At 42.4% G+C, this 25,164-nt stretch overlaps 1 protein-coding gene across 9 annotated transcripts in view; it reads left to right on the forward strand.

Annotated features, from left to right (window-relative positions):
* Positions 1-22,060, forward strand: part of LOC112467318 (histamine H2 receptor-like) — a 170,808-nt gene extending 148,748 nt beyond the window's left edge. For all 9 annotated transcript variants that reach the window (XM_025035890.1, XM_025035891.1, XM_025035894.1 and 6 more), the window contains 3 exons: positions 895-1,160; positions 7,946-8,174; positions 12,834-22,060. In XM_025035890.1, coding sequence (XP_024891658.1) covers positions 902-1,160; positions 7,946-8,174; positions 12,834-13,488 — 1,143 coding nt within the window. In that variant the 5' untranslated portion in view covers positions 895-901 and the 3' untranslated portion in view covers positions 13,489-22,060. The remainder of the gene's footprint in view (positions 1-894; positions 1,161-7,945; positions 8,175-12,833) is intronic.
* Positions 22,061-25,164: the final 3,104 nt, after the last annotated feature.

Below are 25,164 nucleotides of genomic sequence, written 5' to 3' on the forward strand. Positions count from 1 at the left end.
ACTTTTACAGATAACAAATTACTTTCTCGGTTTACAAATTATATAGCCTTTCTTGCGATTTTTTATTTATATTGAAATGAATATTTTAATTTCCACTATAAGCAAATAAAATCTCTAATATCTTTCTTCATATTTTGCGAAACACATTCTTTGAAAAACAGAAGCAAAGGCATTTTCTCTTTATTCATGCAAGCTAGCGTGTCCGTAAAACTTCTTCTCAAAGATGAAAGATAGTTTAGACGAGTATTATGCATCCTTAAATTCTAAAACGTTCTTTTCCAACGTTCCGTACAGCGTCAGCTGTTATCTGACTGCGTGCCACGACACTTATATTTGCTAATTACCATGATATTGCGCAGATGTTGTTAGCGACAACGAGGATATTGTGGAAACCTAACATGGGCCACGGTCGGAACAGGTGACTATCCCCACACCGTGGTCCGATCGATAATTCACAATTAGGGTGGTCGGTATGGTCTTGTCGGCCCTAATCTTCAAAGGGCCTCTCTCCGTGTAATAGCGTGATATCGAATAGCTTCAGCCTCGTTTCCTCCGTGTTCCAGACTTGCAGACCACCATGAACCGTCCTTTAAATTGGTGAAAGACGGAAGGGATGTGTTGCTCATCGAAGATAAACTTTGTTGCCTTTGTCGCTAATCATCCGTGAGATACTCCCGAGGAAAGTATCTAGTTAAATATATAGGCCCAGTCGATAAATTGCAATTGTAATTCGTATTTGAAAGTGAGTGCAGATTCTCATTACGATCTTTATTGAAATCTTAGCTTGTCTCAATTCAATGACGTTGAAGTATCCATCAACCAGCAGGTTTATTTATTATCGCTTTATTCTAGCGTAAAATCATTCTATAAGTAACGATCTATTTTTGTTTTCAGTTTCAGAATGAATGCGACGGTGATCTACAACGGTGTGACAAGCACCGTGGCTAATATTATCGGTGTCGAGTCTGAAAGACTCAGCAAGGCGATCAGCAACATGAGTAGCAACATGAGTAGCGACGACATTTCTCCAGTGACCTTGTCGTCGGCCTGGTCCAGGGTGGCCCGACTTTTGCTGTTGGCCTCCCTCGCCGTCAGCGGGAGCGTGGGTAACGTCTTCATGATATCCGCCGTGGTAGTGGAGGATCAGCTGAACAAGCGAGGTACGCCCGTAATTTTGCCTTTACGATTGCTAATAAAAAACGATAGCGAACGCAGAATTCGCTTGCGAAGGCGGAGAGAGAATCGTTCTCGCGCTATATAAATTTGAGGTGGAGAATTAAAATAGTAAAAGCGACATTGGGAAGAATTGAATGGGGCGCGAGGGAGAGAGAGGGTGGATGGAAGGCAGCGGTACCTGAAAGAGAATGCTCTCATCGACAAATGCAACGACGAAAGTTTTTACTCTATAGAAGTATATCCGACTAAAAGCCATCCAGGGGGTCGTACATTTCCGACGTGCCTCGCGACAACGTTCTTTCGTATATATCGCTACGGTAAGATCTCTTATCTTTTTTTTTTTTGCGTCTCCACGGACAAAAGCGTCCTCCGTCTGTATCCGGCCGAGGAAGGACGTAACAGTAAAGAACGTCGTCGGCACAATCTGTTGAGAAGATGGGATCTTCAACGTGCCATTATACCTGCGGCAATGACGAGATCGATTTTTCGTATTATTTGCAAACCGTACCTCTCTCTCTCTCTCTCTCTCCCTCTCTTTCTCCCTCTCTCTCTCTCTCTCTCTCATCCTCCGCAGATACGCCGGCGTGATAATAAATAATCCCTGGACACTATCGTATGTCGTTGTCTCCGCGCTGGCTCGTGGCTCGGGCCGACCCGAGATAATTATTATTTGCACGCGAGCACTCCGCATAGAGCGTAATAACAATGACATTGTGGACGGAATGATATACAAAGCAATGGGGATGGAAACGTAATTACATTGTCGGCTAAGTATATCGCTCTTCCTCATCCTTTGTCTTCTTATCTTTATATTCAATTTAAATCCACAAGTTTAATTTGTCATAGAGAAATGCGAACGCTTGAAAAAAATTATCCATTTACGAATTTTATCTCAGAACTTTTAACTTGAAAGAAATATTTAGTGTTATATTTATTGACAGATTTAAAAAGAAGTTGGTTTTCTTGAAAAAAATTTTCAAAAAAAATGACAATTTACCGCATATTTTTAATATCAGTAGTAAATATCTTGATATTTTTTAATTTTGAATATGAAGATCGCAATGTTTTAAACACTTCCTTTTTTGTAAGGTATCTCTGTCGGTTATAATTTTTGTCTTTATTATATTATTATTTTCTATTTATATATCTATCAAACTAATTGTTGCTTTATATAGTGGTTTTCATCACGCGTATATATATATATATATATATATTTATATATTACATATACTTTCCGAGGGAAGATTTAGTCCCAGAGCAGCAAATCAATTTTACCTTACTGTTCTTTTTCTCTCTTTGAATGACTTTTTTTTCTTTCTTTTCTTTTTTTTCGTCCTTTCCTCTTTCTTTTTCCTCTTTTTCTCAGCACTTTAATTTGCTGAGTTTCTCGGTTTTATAACTGTGTGCCGTCACACACTGGCCGCCCTCGTAATTCTTATTGAAACGGTCCGAAACATTTTTACCGCTATTTTATTCTGCATGAATCTCGATAGTGGTGCAAATAATACTGGCGTTCGTCCGGAGAGCTATTCACCGAGAAAATCTCGTTCCGCTTTCCTCGTTTTCCCAGCTATAAAGTTCTCAGCTCGCCGCGACGCGGTCGTCTCTCAAGCCGCGATGACAACGGGAAACTTCATTATTATCGCGGTAACGAGGATTAACCGGATCGTCCGCGACTATTTCTTGATTTTATAGTGATCTAGAACGCATCCGACTCTGACATGACGAATGCAATTGTTCTCTAGAAGACGGTCTTCAATGGTGCTCCACCATCGTTTCCACGTCCAATATGTGCGTTTCAAATAGGGTATAAAATCTTGATATCGGCCGCGAGTGAAGATACATGAATCCTTGATATGTAGTTATGATGGAAGTGCTCGTGTACTTAATAGAACGTGTTTGAACGTCAAACGCGATGTCTATAACCAACTAAATAAAAAAACAATACGAATATAATATAAGCTATCAGTTCTTTTTTATGAAAATATCTGTTTTTGATGTCTTGTTCGTTTTTATTGAGCAAAGCTATATATATATATATATATATATATATATATATATATATATATATATTAATTTAATTCTTTTGTATGATTAAAACATCTTCATTATTTAGTTTTGAAATTTTTATTTGTAATAATAATGTTGCAATAATTTATAATAATAATGCTTAATAATTTTACTTAATAATTGTATATTGAGTATCTATATAATTTCTTTACATTGATGGTATTTTATAGAGCAGCATATATCTCTCAAAGTAAAAAAGACTTGGATTGTATAAAACGGATCTTTATTGAGAGAAATATTTATTGTTTTCCTCGAATCAATGTCAATTTTTATGCGAATGGTTAACAATACAAGAGCTTAATAAGGACGGAACAATGTAGGACATGAAATAAAGCTTGTAACGAGATTGAAGTTTTAATGTGCCGATCGCGAGCGCAATTTCGAACTTCACGATCGGTCCCTTTCCAATAAATACGTCTGAACGTGACGCGACGGCAACTGGCCTGTCTGTAGCCGGAAATCCGGCCCTAACACGCGATTCCTCCTTTTTCCCCCGCGTCCGTCGCGTCGCGTCGGCCGGAGGAACGTCTCCGGTGTGCGGCGCGCGACGTATGTACGAGAGAGAGAGAAAGAGAGAGGGAGATAAGAGAGAGAGAGGATTGCGCGGGGAAATGCTCGTGGATGTCCGTTCGTGCCTGACGTAAACCCCATTTCTACTGCGGACGTGAAGTGTCGGACGGACTTCGGCTTCGTTTGCGTGAACTCTGCCGGCGCGGCGCGGCGAGAACTCGAGAGAAACAAAAAGCCAACACCGCAGCGTATCCGCGATGCCCGGTAACCCGATGGCGCCGTAATGGATTGCGCAGTCGTGGGGTCGCTATAAGGGTGTACACGGATGAGCGAGTCAATTTCGCGGCGCGTAGCCGCACGAGCGGACCCGGTTCCCGTATAACTCCTGCCCGCCCTGTATCTAATGCCGCAACGAGAGAGCGCCGTTCCATATCTTTCTCCTACCCCCTTCTCTCCCTAGTCCCTCACTCGATTCTCCTCGCTCTCCTGTCCCATCTCGTCTCGTCTGGATGCTCCCCTTGGAAACCCCGATCACGGAGGCGGCGGCCGAACGCGGTGAATCCCCGCCGGTAATGCGAATACTTGGAGTACTCCGCGGTGCGGTTGGCGAATAGTTCGGTTCGGCGCTCGTGAAACGAGGCCCCGGCGAGCGAGGAGAAAGAGAACACGTGAGCGCGAGCGGCGGGCTGACTCGGTAAATCGATTAAAACAAATTCTGATCAGCGCGGATTCATTCGGTACGTAGAAGAATACCCCTTGGTGGGGAGGGTGCACGTTCCCATGACGATGCTGCGGCACTGCGGCTAGACAGGGGACCCCGGATGAGAGATGGAGATATAGAGAAGGGAGATAGAGAGAATCAATTTCGAAGTGACGCCACGAGCGCTGATGCGGGATAATTTATTCCACGCATCAACCGCTGAATCGATCAGATCTCGTCACGCCGAAACGTACCTCCGGAAAATGCGATCGGCGAATGCGGGCGCCGCGCGGCGCGAAAGCGACTACTACTGCGGGGCTTAATTCGTCGATACCTGAAGAGAGAGCAGATCTCTCGATTCTGCCTGCCGCGGTCTCTTCTCTGCCGACTCTCTCCCCCGAGTTTTTCGCCTACCCACCCGCGCGATATTTCATCCTATTAACCGGGACGGGGGGGTGGCGAAAGGCAGTTGACTTCCTTCGCCTTCCCGAAGCGCGGGCGGTGCAATTTGTCGCGTAATCATTTTTATCGCAGTGTAATATCCTCGCCAAAGGCGCGAACACGTTTGCGGCCGTACAGAGTCGTTGACGTGTTGGTGCCACTACGTTTCGCGCTTCCCCGAAAGCGACAAGTCCGAGGTCGCCCTTGGTAAAAATGTCGCCTCAGCTTTGCAGCGAGAGAGTGTCGTCTATGGATATAACGTCGCGATGTAATTTACTTTATCTGCTGGAGCACATTTTCAGATATTTTTAACGCTTAAGCTTTAAATAGCTTTAGAATTATTAATTCCTCGGGTATCCTGCACATGTATGTTTAGTCAGTCATTGACAGCTTTGCAGTAGAACCAATAAGAATATTAAATAAATGATTCATTAAAGTTTTATATTGCAAGTATATATAAGTAAAATGATATAATATGCTACAATTATATACTATGTGCTTTAACGTAAAACGTCAGTGCCAAGTACGTCAGTGCGAGATGGCGATAAGACGTCGGGAAAAAAAGTTGAAATTATACGTGCAGAGGCTGCAACTTACAACGCGCCGCTTTGTCCGTAATTTATAGGTGTTGATGACTTCTTAAAAGTGCTTTCGCCGCTCAATTAAGCCGCGCGGTTGAAGTCGTGAGATGCTCGGTACTTATAACAATGTACAATGTTTTTTTTTTTTTTAAATGTAATTTGAATACTTGATAACCCAGTGCGTCGTTTTCACGTCGGCGCGAGGCATTATCCCATTGTGCGCGGTATCTATTTACATAAGGAAACCATAGTAAATGAAAATTTATCTTATAAGGGTGAGTGAAGTCAGACAACAACAACCCGCGAGCACGCCGTTTACCCGGCGTGCACTTTACCAGTGCAGCTACGAGGAAATGTATAATTATAATAATTATTTCTCGCGCGTACGCGCGCTGCATGCATATTGCATGCAGCAACGAGACGATTGACTAATGAAAACTTCGTTCATTCCCGATGTTTAACATCGGCCTTTTCCTTCGAGGACGGCTCGTTAAACCCTGGCGTGAAAGCCCGATGCTCTAGCGTGCACACTTGGTGAAAAAAAATCTTATTACGCATTTTATTACTCATAGAGCGGCGCGGTGCGACCGAGCGTAACGGCATACGTTCGTTCTCTCTCTCTCTCGTGCAGAAGCGCGCAATCTTATTATAGCGTTATACTCCCCTAAGGACGTGACGACGTACGGATATTATTTCCTTTTCTCCGTGTCTTCGTCGGGTATTGATCTCGGGGAAATCCCCGAGAATCGAGGGAATATATCGCGTCGTGAGAGGGGCAATGTGAGGTAATGCGGATATTACGCCCCTTTCTTTCTGTGACTTTCTACAATTTGGTATTTCGCTTACGCCAGGCTCTACGTATGAACTTATGAAACGCTATAATCGTTGACTCGCAATAACAGCTGCGACAGCGGCACCGTGGCCTTATCCTCGCCTTTTTTTGTCGCCGTCGTCGTCCTCCTCGTCGTTGTCGTCGTTGTCGTCGTTGTCGTCATCATCGTCGTCGTTGCCGCCGTCTGAGTAAAGTTTTACAGCCGGCGTGACTGTTCGTTTCGGCCGACATCGTTTTGCAATTACTATGGCTTTTACGATTTGCCCGAGCAGAAGCTACGACCTCCGATATTATGCCCCTGTGGGCGTGCGTTGATTAAATGTTGGAGATTGGCCGGCCGCGTTCGCTCCGAGTTTTCTCTTCGGCGCGGCCGCGGCGGCGAAAATCAAGCGTTCTCTCCGCACTGCTTTAGCTGAGCGCGAAGCTGCAAAAAGGTTCAAGATGATAGTCTGCGTAATATAATAGTTTGGCACAAGAATACTCGGTCGAAGGCTGGCACTTCTGCCAACGGAAGAGGAAAAGTGCGGGACGTCTTAGACGCTCTTGGCAGTACAGGCGAAATCCTGGCGTCGTGCGCGATAGATCGGTACGTGTCCAACACGGTTATCCCGCGAATTTATATCACTGTCTGAAAATCCCACTCCAAATAGCGTACGCCGCGGCGAAGCGCGCGCGATCGATCGGAAAAGATGAGGTCTAACCCACTGGATTACATTTCGGATGGTAAATTGTAACGACACTGAATCGTGACAAAACGACCGGCTTATGTATCAGCGGATATAAAAATAGAGGAAAAAAAACAATAGAATGAAATTTCTAATTTACACGTATTTAGCACGATTCACTGCCCGGCTACCTTCCACCCACCTCTCGATAATATCTAGTTAAAATTGAAATTACAGCTAATATTGTATGTATTGCGAATGCTCAAGAACACATTTTTTTCACAGATTTTAAAAAATATTGTTTTATTATATTCTGATTATAATGTTATTAAATTTTTGTGAAATAAATTTGAAAGGTGAAATTGTCACCTGTCATGTCGTGATGAAATCCACTTATCTAACAAGAAATTATGCCGAGATTACGATGAATTTAACGTAACGGGACGCGACGGGACGCGAAGCAACTTAACCTAAACACATTGTTTTTATATGCGTTACGTAAAGTCGATCGTAATCAGCCGCATATAAAAACAATGTGTTTAGGTTTTACGTTACTTCGCGTCCCGTCGCGTCCCGTTACGTTAAGTTCATCGTAATCCCGGCATTAATCGAAATAAAAGTTGTCTAAACTGTTCATGCGAAAAGTTTTAAGAGATTATGAATTTTGTGTGAGGAAAGCGGCTATAAACTCGCGTCTATTGATTTCGGCAAGTTTTCGAGAACTGAGCTTACTCCGCTTGGAAAATAAACGATTCGTGTATTTAGTATTAATTTAGATATCGTTTCGAGCAATTTTGAGATTTCACGCGATATGGGAGCATTACTCAAGGGTACATCTGCCCTCACGATCGCGCCTACAATGCAATTCGAACGCAAAAAGTGCGGAACGTCGGCTCTCTCGAGCGTTTCCAGATCGCAAGAACTCGCAAGCTAATTACTTTAATGAGTTTCACGCGGGTTCTTTTTCCAGGAAACGCATTCCTCGTGAACGTGGCGCTGGCGGACCTGCTGGTGACTGGCCTGGTAATACCGGTCTCTGTGATCGTAATCCTAGCGGGTTACGATGGGACTCCTGCGGAGTCCCTGGGTGCCTGCCGATTCGAGTGGACCCTCGAGGCTCTCTGCTTCCTGGTGACCGTACTAACGTTGGCCACAATCGCCGCCGAAAATTACGCACGTCTGTGTCTGCCCCCCGAAAGGTACAGTGGAAATGGAGAGAGAGAGAGAGAGAGAGAGAGAGAGAGAAACCCGCGAAAAAGGGGTGTTTCCGCAATTTAACGCGTCGACTGCTACGTGACATCATGATCGCGTTTCATTCTCTCCTGTCTATTTTATCTCAGAGATCCTTTTGCAGTTCCGCGATATTCGAGCGTGGGTATATCACGCGAAATTGAGAAGTTCTCGGGAAGGACTTAACTGCAGTTAAGCTATTTTTCTATCCTTTTGCGTTTCCGATTGCTCTGTACTGTCAGTTTACATTCAGCCAAAATATTTTTCATTAAGAATATTCTTCACAAACTAGATATAAAATACATTTTTTGTGACATTAGCATTTCTGATAAAGACGAGAATAATAAAAACGAAAAAAATTTTGTACGCTTAATTCTAATTTCTAGATATTCTCAATTCATGTATGTTTTACAGTTTATATATCTTTTATTCTTTCTATGAGCTGAAATATACATATACGAAAAATAATTAAAGTATATATAAAACTAAAAGTTCTCAGATAACGATTTTTATAATGTTGCTTTTTCAATATAAATTATTTTTCTGAGTAATTTCTCAATCATGTAAAAAAAAAGAGAAACGAGAATGATTTAATTATTTATATTCTTGAAATTTTCATATAATAAATTATATGTATATATATTATAATTATAAAGTTATATATTGTGTATAATAATACGCACATGAAAAATTGCATTCATGATCTGATATAATTCATCTCGCTACTTAAAGATAGAGAAATTTTTATATTGCATGTCTGAATATTATCAGAATGTTTTTGTCCTAAAAAAGTCAACAACATTACATACGATGCTCAGTATAATGACATCACGATTTTATGGGCGAGATGCGGAATATCGCTTTCATAATGCGATGGTTACCCAATATTTTATATATTTATGGCTTTTCCGGACAATACGATTACAGTGCTGTGGTGCGAAAACGCAATTCTAAAGTAATGACACACATTGTGTCTGGCTCGGTACTATTTATATGCAAAACTCCAACTTTCTATGCAAATTCATTTGCTGCGACATTTCCATTTGCGCATAGACACAGTTCCGGATTAAAATGTTTCCTAGTTAGCTTTCATGGCGCAGGCTGAACACGTAATAATGCAATTCGTCGTCCAATCAGCTAAACATCACGTTAATCCATATTATTATCATTCGGGAGCTCTCTCGTACACCACAATTTATATATTATTTAAAGAGTGCAAAAATGCTTGCTCCCTCTGCTCGAAAGGCTCGATTAACGCGCAAATGCACAAATCTACCCTGCGCGTTATACCGATTACACCCGACAAATACGGCATTGCAAAAAAACGATGCATATAGGTAGGCCGGGAAACGGAAGATTGATCAGCTTATTGCGAAAATAGTAGAAAATGGTGCTGACCTTTCGTCTGACCGTCGAAATGGCGCGAATCCAACTCTGGACATGAACGGTGACCCGGTGGCCCGATCAATATTACAACCCTGTAACTGCCATCGCTGGAGGAGACGAGTCCCCGCTATTACCGTTATCGCGTCGTCTCATCCGGAATACTTCCTTTTTTTTTTTTACTCTTCATCGGGAGACGTCGGCGGACCCGCTCGCGCCCGTGTGTCGACGGACGGCGGGTGAAAGGAGACGGCGAAACGCGTTGTCAGCGACGGAAACAGGGGGAAGACGGGGTGAGAGAGAGGCCCATCCGCCGTCGAATTAAGTGCCGGGGCTTCGGCGATCGAAAAGATATAGCACACGTGACCGTTGGCGTGATCAATAGCTGCTACATTCCTGCGATTGTCGGCGCTTTTTTGCCACCGCTCGCCACCGCGCGCGACTTCTTCCCCCCTCCCTCTCTCCCTCCCCTTCCCACCCCCTCCCTCCCCTCTTCCCCCCCGCGTGTCGCGTCGGGGAAGAGGACCCTTCAAAGCGTCGCCTTTAACCCGCTCCGCTTTGTTTACGAGGTGGCGTTTGTCGGATACTAATTGAGCAGTCCGTTTCCGGAACGACGCGACACACACGGGCACGTTCACGTTCTTGCCCAGCGGCCGCTTTCCGTCACTTGCTCGGAGGGACGGACCGGCCGAACTGATGTTACGCGGTGTAATCGTTAACAAAGTTTGTTATTTGTCCCGTAGGGTGGCATGAAAAATGGATCGAACCCCGGGGTGTCTCGATTTGTCCGGACCGCCGCAAAAACTAACAAACTCTCGCTCGCGCAAAGGCCGGGCAAAAAGGGTTTCCCTTTTGGTTTGGTAAAACGCGGGGGGACGGGGGTTTTTTAACGCGAATTTTATCGGCTGGCCCGCGGTTTTCGATAAACTAAATAAAGAACTTCACAGTGCGGCGCTTGCCGGTTAATCAAACCGAACTGTTTGATATATAATCCAAAACGGAAATAATATTAATCTCGTTTCGCCTCGCAGTGATACATTCGACGAAAATTTTTGTCGATACTCGAGAAGCCTAACGAAAATTAAATTTCCTATAAATCGCCTTTTTTTTGCCTCTTTCGGTATGTCATCGATACAACTTGAGAGACGTATTCAAGTCTGTTCGAGAGGTGAGAGAAGGAGGCACGGGGGAGAAAAGGAAGGAACAATCGATCTTATTCCGCGCGCTATCAGCGGCAATATGTGAAGATGGAGTTAAATCCATTTATGGTTAGCACGTAAACAAGCTTCCGAACTTCATCAAACTGCTGCCGACTACCGACTAACAATTTGCCTTAATAAACACTTGCATTATCCTGTGCAGCAGGAGATTGTCTCCATTTCCATGTAAATAATTCACTTCGATCAAAGGCGAGGCTATCTGGTTCTTGCAGGCGGGTCTTCATTTGGCGCGGTCGTAGTAACATATATACCAAAACCTGTGCTTGTAAAGCTCTTTGGTCCCCGGTGGCCTTACCGCCGTCCGCGACAATAGCGGCCGAAAATTACGCCCGCTTGTGTTAACTGTTTGCCAGCCGAAAGATAAAGCGAGTGCACCGGCGATTCCGCGGCAATCGATACCCACCACGTTCCTGCAATTCCCCACGCATGCACATTCTTGTTCTGTGCCTCGCCTCGGGGACGTTTTTCTCGTAACAACTCTCTATCTCCGCTAACGATTATCGAGAAATTTATGTAACCATTCTCCGGGAAAACATATATGTGCTTCCTTCTATTTCAAATTTTGTTGCGACGATATTGCGGCGATTTTTTCGGTAGTAATCACACCGTAACTCGTATAATAAATTTCGAAGAAAATATCAGCTCTATATTCTCCAATATCTAGCTTTGATATCTTCACCTGGCAAGTGTTTCTAAGGCAACACCCTAAATACAGTAATATAGGCAAGTCGGGTCATCGTTCGGGTCGGAGGTCGGAGTTCCGGTGGGGACAGTAAAAGAGAAGAAAATTATGACCGCGCCTGTTTACTCGCAAAAAGATGCTAGCCCGATGCATGGGAGAGATCGATAACTAGCCCTCCTTAAAATTGTGCCTTCTATTCACGTATTGTTACACCATTTGCAATATTTATCGTGTTATTACGTCGATGCTTTTTCACGAGCACATGAATATTTCAGGCTAATGTCTCTTATTATAGGCAGATAACATCATTAGAGCCGAAGAGAAGAGATGGTAAATGTTATAATACATGCCTGGATATATCGTTATCGCTGGTGGCTTTTGCATGAAAATACCTCGCGATGGTTAACATCGTTGGGTGGATATGGGTAATGTAAACACAGTGAATGGGGTAGAAATCAAATTACTGTTATCAGTTTAAGCCATCGCGTATAATGGCGTATGGCGACCACTGCTTGAAACTTGGAGTTTGACGTTGAAGTGCTTCTACGGTGTTCTCTATCAGCGTCACGATCGAGTTCGTAATTTCGCATTCCGAGCGACGTTCTCTTTAGCTTGAATTGCCGGAATTCGTAACCGATAGCAGACGATCTCGGGGGAGAAACGACGACGACAATAACGACGACGACGACGACGACGACGACGGCTGGCTTTTCATACGCACGCGGAAAGTTTCGCGACAATACGGCGTTACGGCGGAAGTATTTTAACCGGTCGCGTCAGAAGAATCACGGCGAACACGTGGACTCGAGGAAGTTTCCTCGCATTGTAAACGAGAAATCGTCCGCCAGCGCCGCTAACTCCGTAACTACCGACTCGTTTTTCAAGCCCCTCGTTAATCCGCAGACTAGTACGACCAACTCCGTAATTGCAGTCGCGCAGTGTATCACCGAGGGAAATATTTTCTTTAATTGAATACGCCGTATAAGAAAGCCGGGACTTAAACAAGCTCGTGATGCAATTAAGGGGGAAATATCCATCCGACGAGACAACGTATTATCTCCTGTTATCTCTATGAGAATTATTCCTAGGTGTATTCCAAAGTTGCAACAGCGAACCGGGCTTAATGATGCTTTAGCAGTCTATATTCACATTACTTTAAAACTCTTATCACGTATCATTTTGGTTATATACAATTACTCAAAGCTACAGAGAAATTTGCGTAATACAATGTAACACTTGTTAAAACATCTCTCGTTATGAAGAACTTTAGGAATATCTAATGCGTACACCCTTTTCCTAGTTAATTCATTGATGTTTACAGCAACGTATTTCATATTTTATAGATACGCCAACTTGACGCCGGGTCATGTAACAGCTACGATCATCGTCCTCTGGCTAATCGCCGTGACTGTGGTGGCTCTGCAATCGTTCTTGGACATAGGTCCTGACTTTTGCCGCCGCAAGCTCAGCGGTATCGCGATGGAACAGGCGGTAGGGGCCGGCATATTCGTCGGACTGCCAGCTTTGACGACGATCTTCCTCTACGTGAAGCTGGTGATACGCGTACGACGGGCCACGCGGGGCTCGTACAAGCCGCCGGCCGCCTTCTCCTGGGACTACGAGCTCGCCAAGACAAATATGTGCAGCTGCGTGATGTTCGTCGTGTTCTGGTTGCCGTACGGCACGGCGGTCTGCGTGAATTCTTTTGTTCCAGTCAACGCGAGCGTGTTCTACAATCTGGCCTGGTTTGCCCTGTCCAAGTCCTGCTTCAACAATCTGCTCTACTGCGTCGCGGATCGCCACTTTCGCAGCGCTTACGTCAAGCTTTTTCACTACTGCTGCTGCAAGACCACGGTGAGCTTCTCGAGGAGGCCGCGCGAGGGTAGAAATGCGAGCGACGTGCGCCTCAGAGTGCACATCATTCACTCGTACGCGAGTCCGTCGTCTTGCCGTCCGGCTGTGGCCAGACCGAACGGACGTGACGTCTACGAGCTTTAGACGCGATGCGATGCGACGCACGTACAAGGTGCACAAAGCAGGGAGATGCCGTTGATAAAGATGTCCTCGCCGCATCTGCCCGGACGCGCTCATTACGCAATGAGCAGTCCGCTTTTGCGAGACTGCGGGTAATCGACGTACAAACGATGTCGCACCGGGGCTGCCTCCGGTATGGCCTTACAAGGAGTTAACTCATTTCTCTTGATTCTCACGGTTCGTCCTTCGATATTGGCTGAATTATTTTTGCATTGCGTAGTTTTTTTTTTCGTTTTTATAAGGATGCCAGGAACGAGACCTTTTAAGCAGACTATAGTTTTGACACAATTGAAAACGTATACATTATCACATAAATATAGTGTATTTACGTGTATACATTTTATATTATTTATTAACAGTTTATATAAAAACTTTTATTTTCTATTGACATGTACAATGACTCCTACGATATTATATCGTAAAAAGAAGCAATGAAGACCTAAGGAATTGGCACTAAAGATATATGTACGTTACATAACTATTGTCATTATCTGTTTAACATTATCCGCATAGAAATTTTGCATCTCATTGGGCTTAATTGTAAAATATAGTCAGTTGAAATTAGTAATGTATTGCCCAATGATTTTGACGCTGATACGAATGGTTGCCGTCCAGTGGAAATGTTCTCTAAATGATAACTATGGACTTGTATATTAGGATTTTGTCAGAGAGCTTATAAATGTCACATATATTTATGAATTGTGAAGGACACATTCTCCGATTATTCGGGACTGAAGTTCTAATCGCAAGGATGTCGAAAATGTTTAGCAATCGTTTATACGGTAATAACGGGGCGACGTTTTTTCGTTCCGGATGAAATTTTTCGACGCGAATATCTGATTATAAAATTCAGCAGGTTCCTGGTGTTACCATATGTCTCGTTTCTTTCCCTTTTTTTTTTTAGATAGTACACTTTTTCATTTATCGCGCAACGTCCATTCTCGACGGGAGAGAAGCGGGAAGCTTGTTTCTCTCTTCGCGAGATCCCATCTTGTAACAAGGGAGGGACGAGTGTCTTACTTGCGACAGCATTTTATCTGGCTGCAAGACGAGATGTGAAACGCGGGCGAGAGGGAAAATAAGGTTTTCCCAATCTCGATTAAATTTCTCGACGGAGCTTACTGGCATTCCGAGAGGGAGGGATGCCGGCCGCGAAGTTATATACGTGCCCGCTGGAGGGGAGTAATTTACGCTCGGTGCACTATAAGTTCGCTATGTGTGAGATTTAAGCTCGACGAACACACGCGAATAGCGTCGCGAGCACCATATCCCGAATTATGGGCTCCGCCGCGGTAAGTCGACCGGTAGATGAAAATGCCGTAACGTTTAAGGAGGCACTTGGCGGCGCTCTCATCATCCCCTAAAGTTAATAACATTCCGGTAACGAGGTGAAGTCAAGTGGATCAGATAAGGGCGATTCGATGATAAAGATGGCAATAATATCAGTTAAAACTTTCAGTACTCTGCTCGTCTATCGATCTTGACGTTCGGCGAGATTTAGCGGGATCACTCTTAAAAAGGCAAGAAAAGAGTCCCTCTAGCCATTTATTATGTAAATCGGGTACGGTCTCTTGCGGGGGAAGGTCCTTTTGATGGCGATCAAATAAGGATCTGAGTCAAGTACCGTAATGTATCGCTTTATTGGCGAAAATAAAACTTTAAGTATTAAGGAATATTAGATTCGGGGATAAATTTAACGGGATGTAAAATTTTCTCGCTGAAGAAAAATAGAATTAAATAAATATCGCGTTCCAATGCTATAACAGTTTACTTGCATACGCTCAAACATAAATTGCTTAACAGACGCCTTTTCTCGTCTTGTACTCAGATCGATTTGCTGTTTGCTTTGAAAATCAAAAATCTCATAGCGCTGCCACCCCTTTCGATCTATTTAATTTTAAATCTTACATATCGCACAAAACGTGATTCTCGATCATTAATTACGTATGTTTCCCCTAAACATATCTGGTTGCAAATAATTGCTATTATCCGCCGAAGTACTGAATGTCTCCCTGAGAAAACAAGAACATATAGCACATTAATTACTGCCCCCCCTGTCATCTCGACGTTGAAATAACTAAACTGTATCTACGCATATTCGGATTAAACGAGGAGAGTATTAGAACTTATGTCCGACATATTGACGGTGGACATCATATTGACGGCGGAGAACGCGAACGATTTACGACGAAAGACCCGGGATTAACGCGAAAACACTCCCTGCGCGAGTTGCGCGACTCGATCGTCTCTCGGCTCTCTTTCCCCGTGTATTTCGTGTAAAATCGGTTGGTGAATATTGTCGTGCCAATTATTCTGGAAAACGACGCCATTCTTCACCCCGGCCGGGTAATTCGTTACGTGCCGCGCGGCGATGCGTTCGCTTTGCTGTGTCGCGTTTTCTCGGGACAGACACCGTTTTCAGGGATCGCGATTTATTTAGCAGCGTTTCATTGGAGGACACTCGCACGCGAGTGACATCGGCATTCGCTCTATTCGCGAGAATGCGCTTGCTCCGTCCATACACGCCGCACAGCTGCGATCGCGAGTATCAGGTTCGCGATGGTATATACATTCCAGAAAGAGCTTCTTTTAGAAAATCCGTTCTAGCGTTCTTGAATGACGTGCTTAAATAATATCGTCAACTTGCATTCTGAATTTCGCGTTTGAATATATTCTGATGTTCACGTATGCGCAATTTTATTTTGCAGCAGGGAGCAAAATTATTGCAAATTTAAATAGTAATACGTGTTACGTGTGTGTTATTTCGTTGGAAAGCTAATCAATTTTTGTTATTGAAATGATTAAGTTGACAATGTATTATACACGGAATTGTTTTTTTATATCAAAATTACTGTTATTTATGCTTCTTGTATAACTAAGTCAATATGAGTGGTATTTATGGCAGTATGTTATTTTTTATTTCTCGAGACAAATAATGTTTTATGTAATCCCGGGTTTTGTTATCTAAAATTGTGCAAAATTGTCGATAATATTTTATCAGATTTACGAGGCTAAAAATATTTATTACATCTTAAAATCTCGTTTGCAGATTACACAGTAGTAGCTTTTATTAAATGTTTTGTACATTCCACGATCGCGGCTTTTCGGTTATTGCTAATCGTGTATTCAAGCACATATCTGTAATCATGCTTTACATTTAGAAGTTCATTCTGTTATAATGTATCTTAATAATTAACAATAAAATGCGTATGACATTATCGCGCGCATATTTGTGTAAAGTGGACGTGTTAAAACGTGTCAATATCGCTTTCCACTTATATTTCCATATCGTTGAGTTCAACACTTAAACTGACACGAGCCAACACGCGTAAAAAGAAAAAAAACATGTAGGAAAACATATATATCGTTTCTAATTATGTGACCTTCTCAAAATGCAATTTAGAGTATGTAACTGCATATTGGAGAACGTAATCGAGCATATAAATTACGGTCTCACCTCGCGTACGTAAGAGAATAGTGAAGTGATACTTATGTATATACGTAGCTAGAGAATCTAACACACAACTATATACTGATACGTATTGAATTGATAACGCGCTGTTACATGATCGATGCTTCGACCTAGACATGTAATGGGGCCATATATTTGTGACTGACAAACAATAACGATGATCGCATTACGAGTATAAGCGTCAAATCTTTTTATTCGCATATCGGGGAGGAGAAGGTATAAAAATAGACGAAGGTGCCTCGCGTGACATAGAACAATGTTATTTCAAAATTTATGGACTTCGCGTGGACTTTAGGTTCAACGATATTTCTTCGAGGAAGGATATTTCTCCGTTGCGACTGCTATAGTCCTACTCGGAGTGAGTTACTCCTTCTGTACGAGTCAACTTTTTTTATTGCAATAATCATTTTTATCGATCACTTCAAGAAACTTAAACGGATTCTTAAAAAAACTTTCGAAAATAGAATATCGTAATTGACAACGTTTTTTTTTTACCTGAGGATGTATGATTAAATTAGAGTTTTAAAGCAATAGAGTTTTATATACGAGGTGATATCAATTTCTGAATTTATAATATCAATACCAATGATTTTAATGTCGAAATTAACAAACAAAATTTACGTCGAAATGTTTGTCACTTTTACTATAATAAAAAGTAATTAATAATAGCAATTTTTATATGGTTCTACCGTGGTTGCTTTAAAAAACAATAAAGAGAGGCAAAAGAGAATTGAAATAGAATTTCTGAATAAGAGTGTAAAATTTTAGTATATTAATATAGTTTTGTATATTTAATCCGGTGGACGTACGTACGCGCAAATATGAAAAATTGATTTATGTATTTATTCTCAATGCGGACAATATTATTTTTTAATTCCGATGTATATGATAATCCAGTTAAAAACTTTGCTGATCGAAGTAACGTCACAAAAATATTTTTTATATCAACACATCACACAGAGTTTCAAATCAAAAATGTAATATGTGTAGTACTATTATTTTTGTGACTGGGTAGGTATTTGCATTGGCGGATCCAGATATAATTTTTATGAGAAGAGTGTAATTATATATGTAGGTACACACGAAATGCGAACGTAATATTTTGCAAAATGGAAAAATGATGAGGGCTTGAAAAAAATTTTAATGAGTTAAAAGATCAACTTTATACCGACAAAATCAAATCTTACATCGCATAAAATTCTGCTCTCTGGTTCCGCCGCTTGCGTTTCGAGGTTTATATTGACAAATAAGCTTGCATATATATTTATTGTATATAACTCCATCTTATAACTGTATTTAATTGATAATTACTGCAATGGCGTATCTTTCATGACTGTGTCTATAATGTCGTATTTTACGCGCCTTCTGTCAATCTGTGATCACACTTTTAGGTATGATTGTTCGGGTAGTATGGTACGAGTGTACATTATATCGTTCAAATTTTGCACACTTTATCCGATTTGGATCAGAGCTGTCTCGATTATCCAGGATAATGCTCCCGCGGTGTATCCTCGTAGGCGAAATTAAGCGTAGAAAGCAACATCTTGTCAAATACATGATGAAAACAGTTTGATATTCTAAGCGATGATAATCGCCTTACAAAGTGTGCTAAGTTTGACTAACGATCCTCGCGGACGTTGTGTGCAAAATTTGAAATTGAAATTTAAGCGTCTTTTACGACGAGAACTTTGATAAAACACCCGGCGAGTGGCCGCGCGCGTTGATCAAATATGCGAGAGGAGAGAAGTATTCGGCACGCGGGAGAGATTTTATCTAAAGTTCCGTCGCGCCGAAACCGGGTTTTCGGAAACGCGCGGGCAGGCGTGGCAGCAAGTGCCGCTGGTGATAATGCTTGAAGGAAATGGGACCAGGAATTTTACCTTGTCGTGACTACCCTTCCCCAACTAAGTATACTTTTGTATCGTCCGCTTCGTTCATTCCCCGCGGAACGTTCGGAATTAGAAGTGCATTTGGAGAGATTCGCGTATTACCACGTGGTCGCGAAACTTATTGCGTTCGATAGAGAATTCCCATCGGCGCGTATCCCGTAAACGAATTTGCAAGTTCGAGAGATAGGGGAGAATAGTTAAATGAACTTGGCTTTGTCTGTTTCGCGTACTTACCTTAGCCGTTAACTTGCAAGCAAGCGTCTAAGTTAAATAAATGTCCTATCTATACTGGTGTATTGTATTTCCGAATGTACGTTGGTATGTTCTCCGTGTACGTACGTGTATACGGCGCGTGTGAGATGCGTAGTTATGCGTTTGCGAACACGTCTATTGATATGCATATGAGAGAATATCGACGGTGAACGTCGAATACGTGGGTGCGATGTGAAGATCGACAGGCACTGCATGCTTTCGATATATACTCTCGTGCGATTACTATATAGTTATCTTACAAAGTTTCCCAAATCAAAAGCAAATTTATTTTCACTTTAAGCGAGAGATGGAGATTTCTTTTTCATGCCGCATATTTTTGCGCTACGTCTTTGACGTGTTAAATACCGTAGCTTATGCAGTGTCCGTCCATGAAATAGATTTTTCTATGAAAGAGTTACAATGTATTCTTAGTTACGACTATATAATTAATATTATTATATAATAATGATTTAATATATCAATTATACAACAATGATAGAATTCTTTTCGAGCGGCGATTCTTTGTAAGCGTATAACAGCGCACAATTTGTATCTAAAGAAACTCGTTGTTTTTATTGGTAAAAAGTGGACGATTGTTTCCGGTGAGAACAATACATTTTATTTATCCGCGACCGAGAGAGCGCGATTAGTTTGCGATCGATGTAGTTACTCGCGCATAACTGTGATTTTATTCTCTGCATATCGGATGAGTTCTCCGATTAACAGCGAGCGACATTCTGTCGTACACTAGCAACATCTGTTTGTACTTTTAATTATCGAAAAAACATTGTTTCACGATAAATACAATTGAGTTTTATATACCTCGAGTAATTGTGAGATACGCTTATCAATCTGATCTCTTTCCGTTTGTCTTTAACAATAATAAGGGCACAATCGACAAAATTACAGCGCCGCGCCGGTAATTACAGCGCAGAATATCGCTGCAGAAACGCCCCTTGAATAAGGTGCATATGCTTTTTATGTCCTTGACTCATCGAATTAAAAAGCAGGTCAGACTTGTTCGTGTTCATTTGCGTATCTCATTCGTATCTCATTTGCGTAACTGGGTAGTGCGTTAGACCGTAGCGGTAGATGTGGTAGATCATGTTAGACGACTAGCGGATAGCGGAGATAGATGTCTTAAATAATAGGGAAATGGAACACACATTCCCGACGCGCTCTCCTCGAGCGTAATCCTAAGCGTGTAGACTGTCATGCGAGACGCGCGGACTGCAGTGTCGTCTCGCAACTTTTCCGACTGTCTCAAGACCTCACCCCGAAGGATGCGATTAATTCTAACGGGTTTCGTTCGAACTCGTCGGGGCGAATTCTCGTCATGGTGGGATGCGTGTCCCGACGGAGAGGCCTCATTCTAACAAATTTGTACCGAGCGTCGGAAATAATCATATATATCGAAGTAAGTGGAGGCGATTATGGCGAGCGCGCCGTGTGATTAGGACCTGTACTGTAATCATCGGGACGCATTTCATTAATACTGACGTTTTTTCGTGCGAATTCGTTAGAACCAGTTATTGTCGGAACACGCACTCGCTATGATTATACCCTTGGGATATGATCGTGGTAGGTATACGTGTTTCGACAGCATCAGGCTCTAACGTGCGGGGCATCACTCAGAGTAATTCAAATGTATCGAAATAAGCTTCAGCGGCTGCATTAATATACAATAGGTTGATAGATGCACCGGACGGATCGAGTGGACGATCAGAAACAAGGGATGTTATTAGACGATACAGTTTTTTCTCTTTGCTATATCAAGATATTGTTTCTATCGCGCTTTAGGTATCGATCAAAATTCAAATCTGTCTATACTTTCAACTTTACGTAAAAATTATTTATATCGAGAGGCACCTGTTGATTGAATTATCGACCGCTTTCTTTTGTAAATTGTACAATCAAATTCTGTAGCTTATTTTAATGTATTTGATTGATTCTGACGTTTCTCTACGATTTCGTTGGAACGAAACTTTCTGCGGGACACGCGAATCGCCGTGGCTCTTTGATTCGCTGCTTCAGACTTCGTTGCCTAAGCAATTGTAATCTGTTAATCTGCATACGTTCGCAAATAGCGATGTGATCACGTAGATTTACTACGTGAAGCAAATTGCAACATTATTTATGAGCATATCATCGAATATGCCATGCGGTCTCTCGATGCACAAATAAGCATGCTATTAATGATTGTTATATCGAAGTCATCGAGAAGCACTGTATTCGAAACTCTGAGGACCACGAACTCACAATAACGTTTGGACCTACGTAGATTATACGTCTTTTTTTTTCAACGAGTAGTAGCTGTTGCGATCGAGGCGTACAAGTTACGAAAGGAAGGATGTCTTTGTACATCCGAGCCGCGTTTACGCGCGTAAGAAAATTGCAATATTAATCCGTTGTAACGTAAAAAAAAAACGGGCTACCAAACCCATTTATCGGTGTCGTGTCGTGATAAGTGTCCATGCTGTCTCGTAACAAGACTTGCGAACGTAATGGCGTAATGGCAATTGTCTAACAAATTGATAATCAACTGTTCCGACTCGATTAATACGAGAGTAGCAAAAGTAGAAGTCAGGTCGATGTGTGTTGTGTTAACTAGCGTGTAGAGTAGCGTGAGGCTAGTTTGTAGAGCGAATACGTAGAGCAATCTGCGAAAACGTTAACACTATCCCTCTGGCCGTAGCAAAAAAAAAAAAAAAGAATCGTAAAATCGACGCAAACTGTACCACAACAAATGGACTATATAGATGTATTTATTTTGTACTGAATGTATTTCGCATTGATGTATATTTTTTCGCGAGGGTCGACGTAGCGCCGTAGCTACGTCGAGACGGCATTCTGATTTTGTGGACACGTTACCGCGGACTGTGTACAATTTTATAATGTTGTAATAAAAGTGCGTTTCTCTCTCTTCCTCTTTCTTAACGTGCTGTGAAACGTTGATGCAACAAACGCTCTAGTTACGTAGGCGTGGTAGATCGATGAAATGCCTTGTCGTAGAAACTCTTTGAGCATAGTTAACTTATCCTACATAATTCCGTAAATACCTTAATTTCTTCTTATTATTATAATTAGTTAAATTCCTAGTTAATTTAATTTTTAGATCGTAGACCTTAGTCTTACGTAGTTGCGTTAATTTCGTGCATCCCTAAAAATTTTATCGGTGTGGTCAGCGCCGAATGCGTCTTCGATTTCAATTCAATCAAATGCATTTTAGACGATTGAATTTCAAAATAGAAATTTATTTATAATTTTATTTGCCGCATATTTCGACACATTTGTACGTTTTAATATATAAAATTTTCATGTTTGCAACTAATCTTTCCAATATTTTTTTTGGCATGAAATAGCAATTTGTAAATAGAATTCTGGATTCTCTGACGCGAATAACAGACGTCGAACGTGGGCTTTAGCCGATAATTCATTTCATTTATATATTGTTCCAGCTAACACGCTTTACTTCAGTTGGGAACGGCTCTCTTGATAAAAAGAAATAAACTCACCCGGATCACCTTCGCGTATTTTTGTATCGGCGCTTTATGTTCCTGCTGACCGTGACTACGTTTACACGTCGTTATTAATCGGGTTAACGTCTACAGTTATAACTGCTTAAAACGCATACTGGTTCACACGAAGAGATGTTATATGGAAATCTGAAAATTTTGAAATTTTGATCTTGTCAAAGAAATACAACAGATATATTTTTATCATTTTATCTTAAGTTGGCAATGCAATCATAACGACTCATTTAGCGTCTACACATTTCTTTAGAACCAGATTTATAAATCTACATTTTTTTGTGCAGAGTAATAACAATTTTTGTTATAAAATTGGATTTAATTTGTGTTCATATACGACGTTTTTACCTCAGTTTTTTTACGCCAGTAGTTGTAACTACTGATGGTGACGTGTAAATATAAATTGACTCCAATTTCGGATTTGGATAAAACTGATAACCGAACTGATAACAGTGATAACCAAAGAATTACTGACAATCGGACCTCGCATCCTACGCCGATAATACGCAGCGCGCGGTGGTTTTACTGTAGTTCAAATTTCGTGGACTTACCTGGTCGGTGGCGCCATCTGCAACCAGCTAGCGAGAACCCCGTCGAACTCTGGAGTTCGGGGTCAATCCCCGACCGCGCATTGAAATAGTGTGTGCCGAACTTTATTCGTTCGACGAAAACGTGCAATTTGTCAAAATTGGACGACGAGACGCGTCGTGCGACGCGATCGCGATTCGCGACCGATTTCAGTCTTGTCGGGAGATCGATAGCAGAACGGCGGATTGACGTTTCGGCGATGAAATCGCGAGAATTCGAAATACCGCGACGCCTCCCCCGTCCCCCGCGCCATGAACGCTTCCGACAATGTCTGACTTCGATTCGACGCCGCGACGGATCAGTTTTGATTTCGATCGAGAGTCCTTCCGATCCGCGTTCGCGATCGCTCCGGACTGTTGTTTTTCGCGCGGTGATTTCGTTTGCTCGCGAGTGTGTGGTGCGATTGACTTTCCGAGAGGAGCGGAAGACGCATCGCCTCCCGGGGATTCGACGAGCGCACCGTGGACGAGCCGGCGAACGGGCCGAGGTATATGATACCCCGCAGAGAAGGACGAGACTTGTTGTCTTGCAAGGTACGTGTACATACTTTCTGTGGTCGGTATAACACAATACTTTACTCACGCAATAAAAACTTTACATAATAATGTCGCGCCGCGCGCTGGCGACGATCCCGCGGGCATATCGATCTCGCGCAACAACAATCTCCTCGCGCCATATAGGTACCTGATTTTACGCACGCAGCGTGATCCTTACGCGTTATAATCCTTATCCTAGCCGAGGATCTCGGCCCCGGGGATGCTCTCATTCGGAAAGGAGATTCCGTCGGTACAAGGTATACGAGGGAAGGATGAAACACCTCGCGCGGCGATGATCGAGCGAAGTGTCGCGAGCGGCAGTTCCTTTTTTAAATCTTTATTTTATTTATCGCGTAAGAATAAAAACATCCGCGGGCCAACGCGTTAGGATAAGTCCCAGTCTACAATAGGTGTTTTTTAAGCCCTAAGCCCTAAGAAATTGACCAATCATAGACCAATTATTCTGCTCAAATTCAACCGTGATTGAACAATTTCTTAAGGCTTAGGGCTTAAAACACCTATTGTAGATCGGGACTAAGAATTAGACCCTGATCGACGACGGAGCGTCGTCGTTCCGAATGCGCTTCTCGATCGCGTTTATTCGACGCTCGATTCGGTCTCGCGACGAGTTACAAGCCGACGATCGCACGAAGCGAACCGCTGAGGTTTCACCGAATTGCCGACTTGACCTCTCTGGTCGCCGGTTAATGTTTATTTCTATCAATGCAGATTAACTTTAATCTCGGTTTAACATGCATTTTTTCTTTTTCTAGTTCTAAGAATTGGAGAAAGATAAAGAGTAAGCTAAATCGAGATTAAAGTTAATTTATATTGGTAAAAATAGACATAAAGCGCATTTGGTGGACGCAGAAGGCGCTTTCGTTTGTACACCTTCGATATTAGCGATCGATTTGAAAACCATCCCTTTAGGCGAATCGCAGCAAACGCCAAATAACACGCGATTTACATGCAAATTAGAATTTTCTATTCAACAATGTAAATGCAGTGTAACACATGTGTTGTATTGCATTTACCATTGTGTTGAGTGGGAAATTCTAATCTTGCATGTAAGTTGCGTGTTACTTGGTGTTTGTTGAGATCGTTGCATTCGTGGAAAGCGCGGCGTTTCTCTTTAAACGGTAAAACGTACGTTCGGAAATTCGCAGGCTCGCTCTCGCTGTCGCGAGGATCGCGATACATTTCGCCTGACTCGCTCCTGCCGCGACATGTAGAAATCAACGTCACTTTTAAGTTCTCTCGTTAGAAACTAAAATATCCTCTTCTCCGTTAGATTACGAACAACCGGAGGCGCGCGCGATTGCCGGCGCGTGTGCGCCGCTTTACTTATTTGTACGTAGAATTAAGTCTGCGTT

The sequence above is a fragment of the Temnothorax curvispinosus genome, unplaced genomic scaffold (assembly GCF_003070985.1).
Source record: "Temnothorax curvispinosus isolate PA1 unplaced genomic scaffold, ASM307098v1 QBEX01017148.1, whole genome shotgun sequence".
Classification (NCBI taxonomy): domain Eukaryota; kingdom Metazoa; phylum Arthropoda; class Insecta; order Hymenoptera; family Formicidae; genus Temnothorax; species Temnothorax curvispinosus.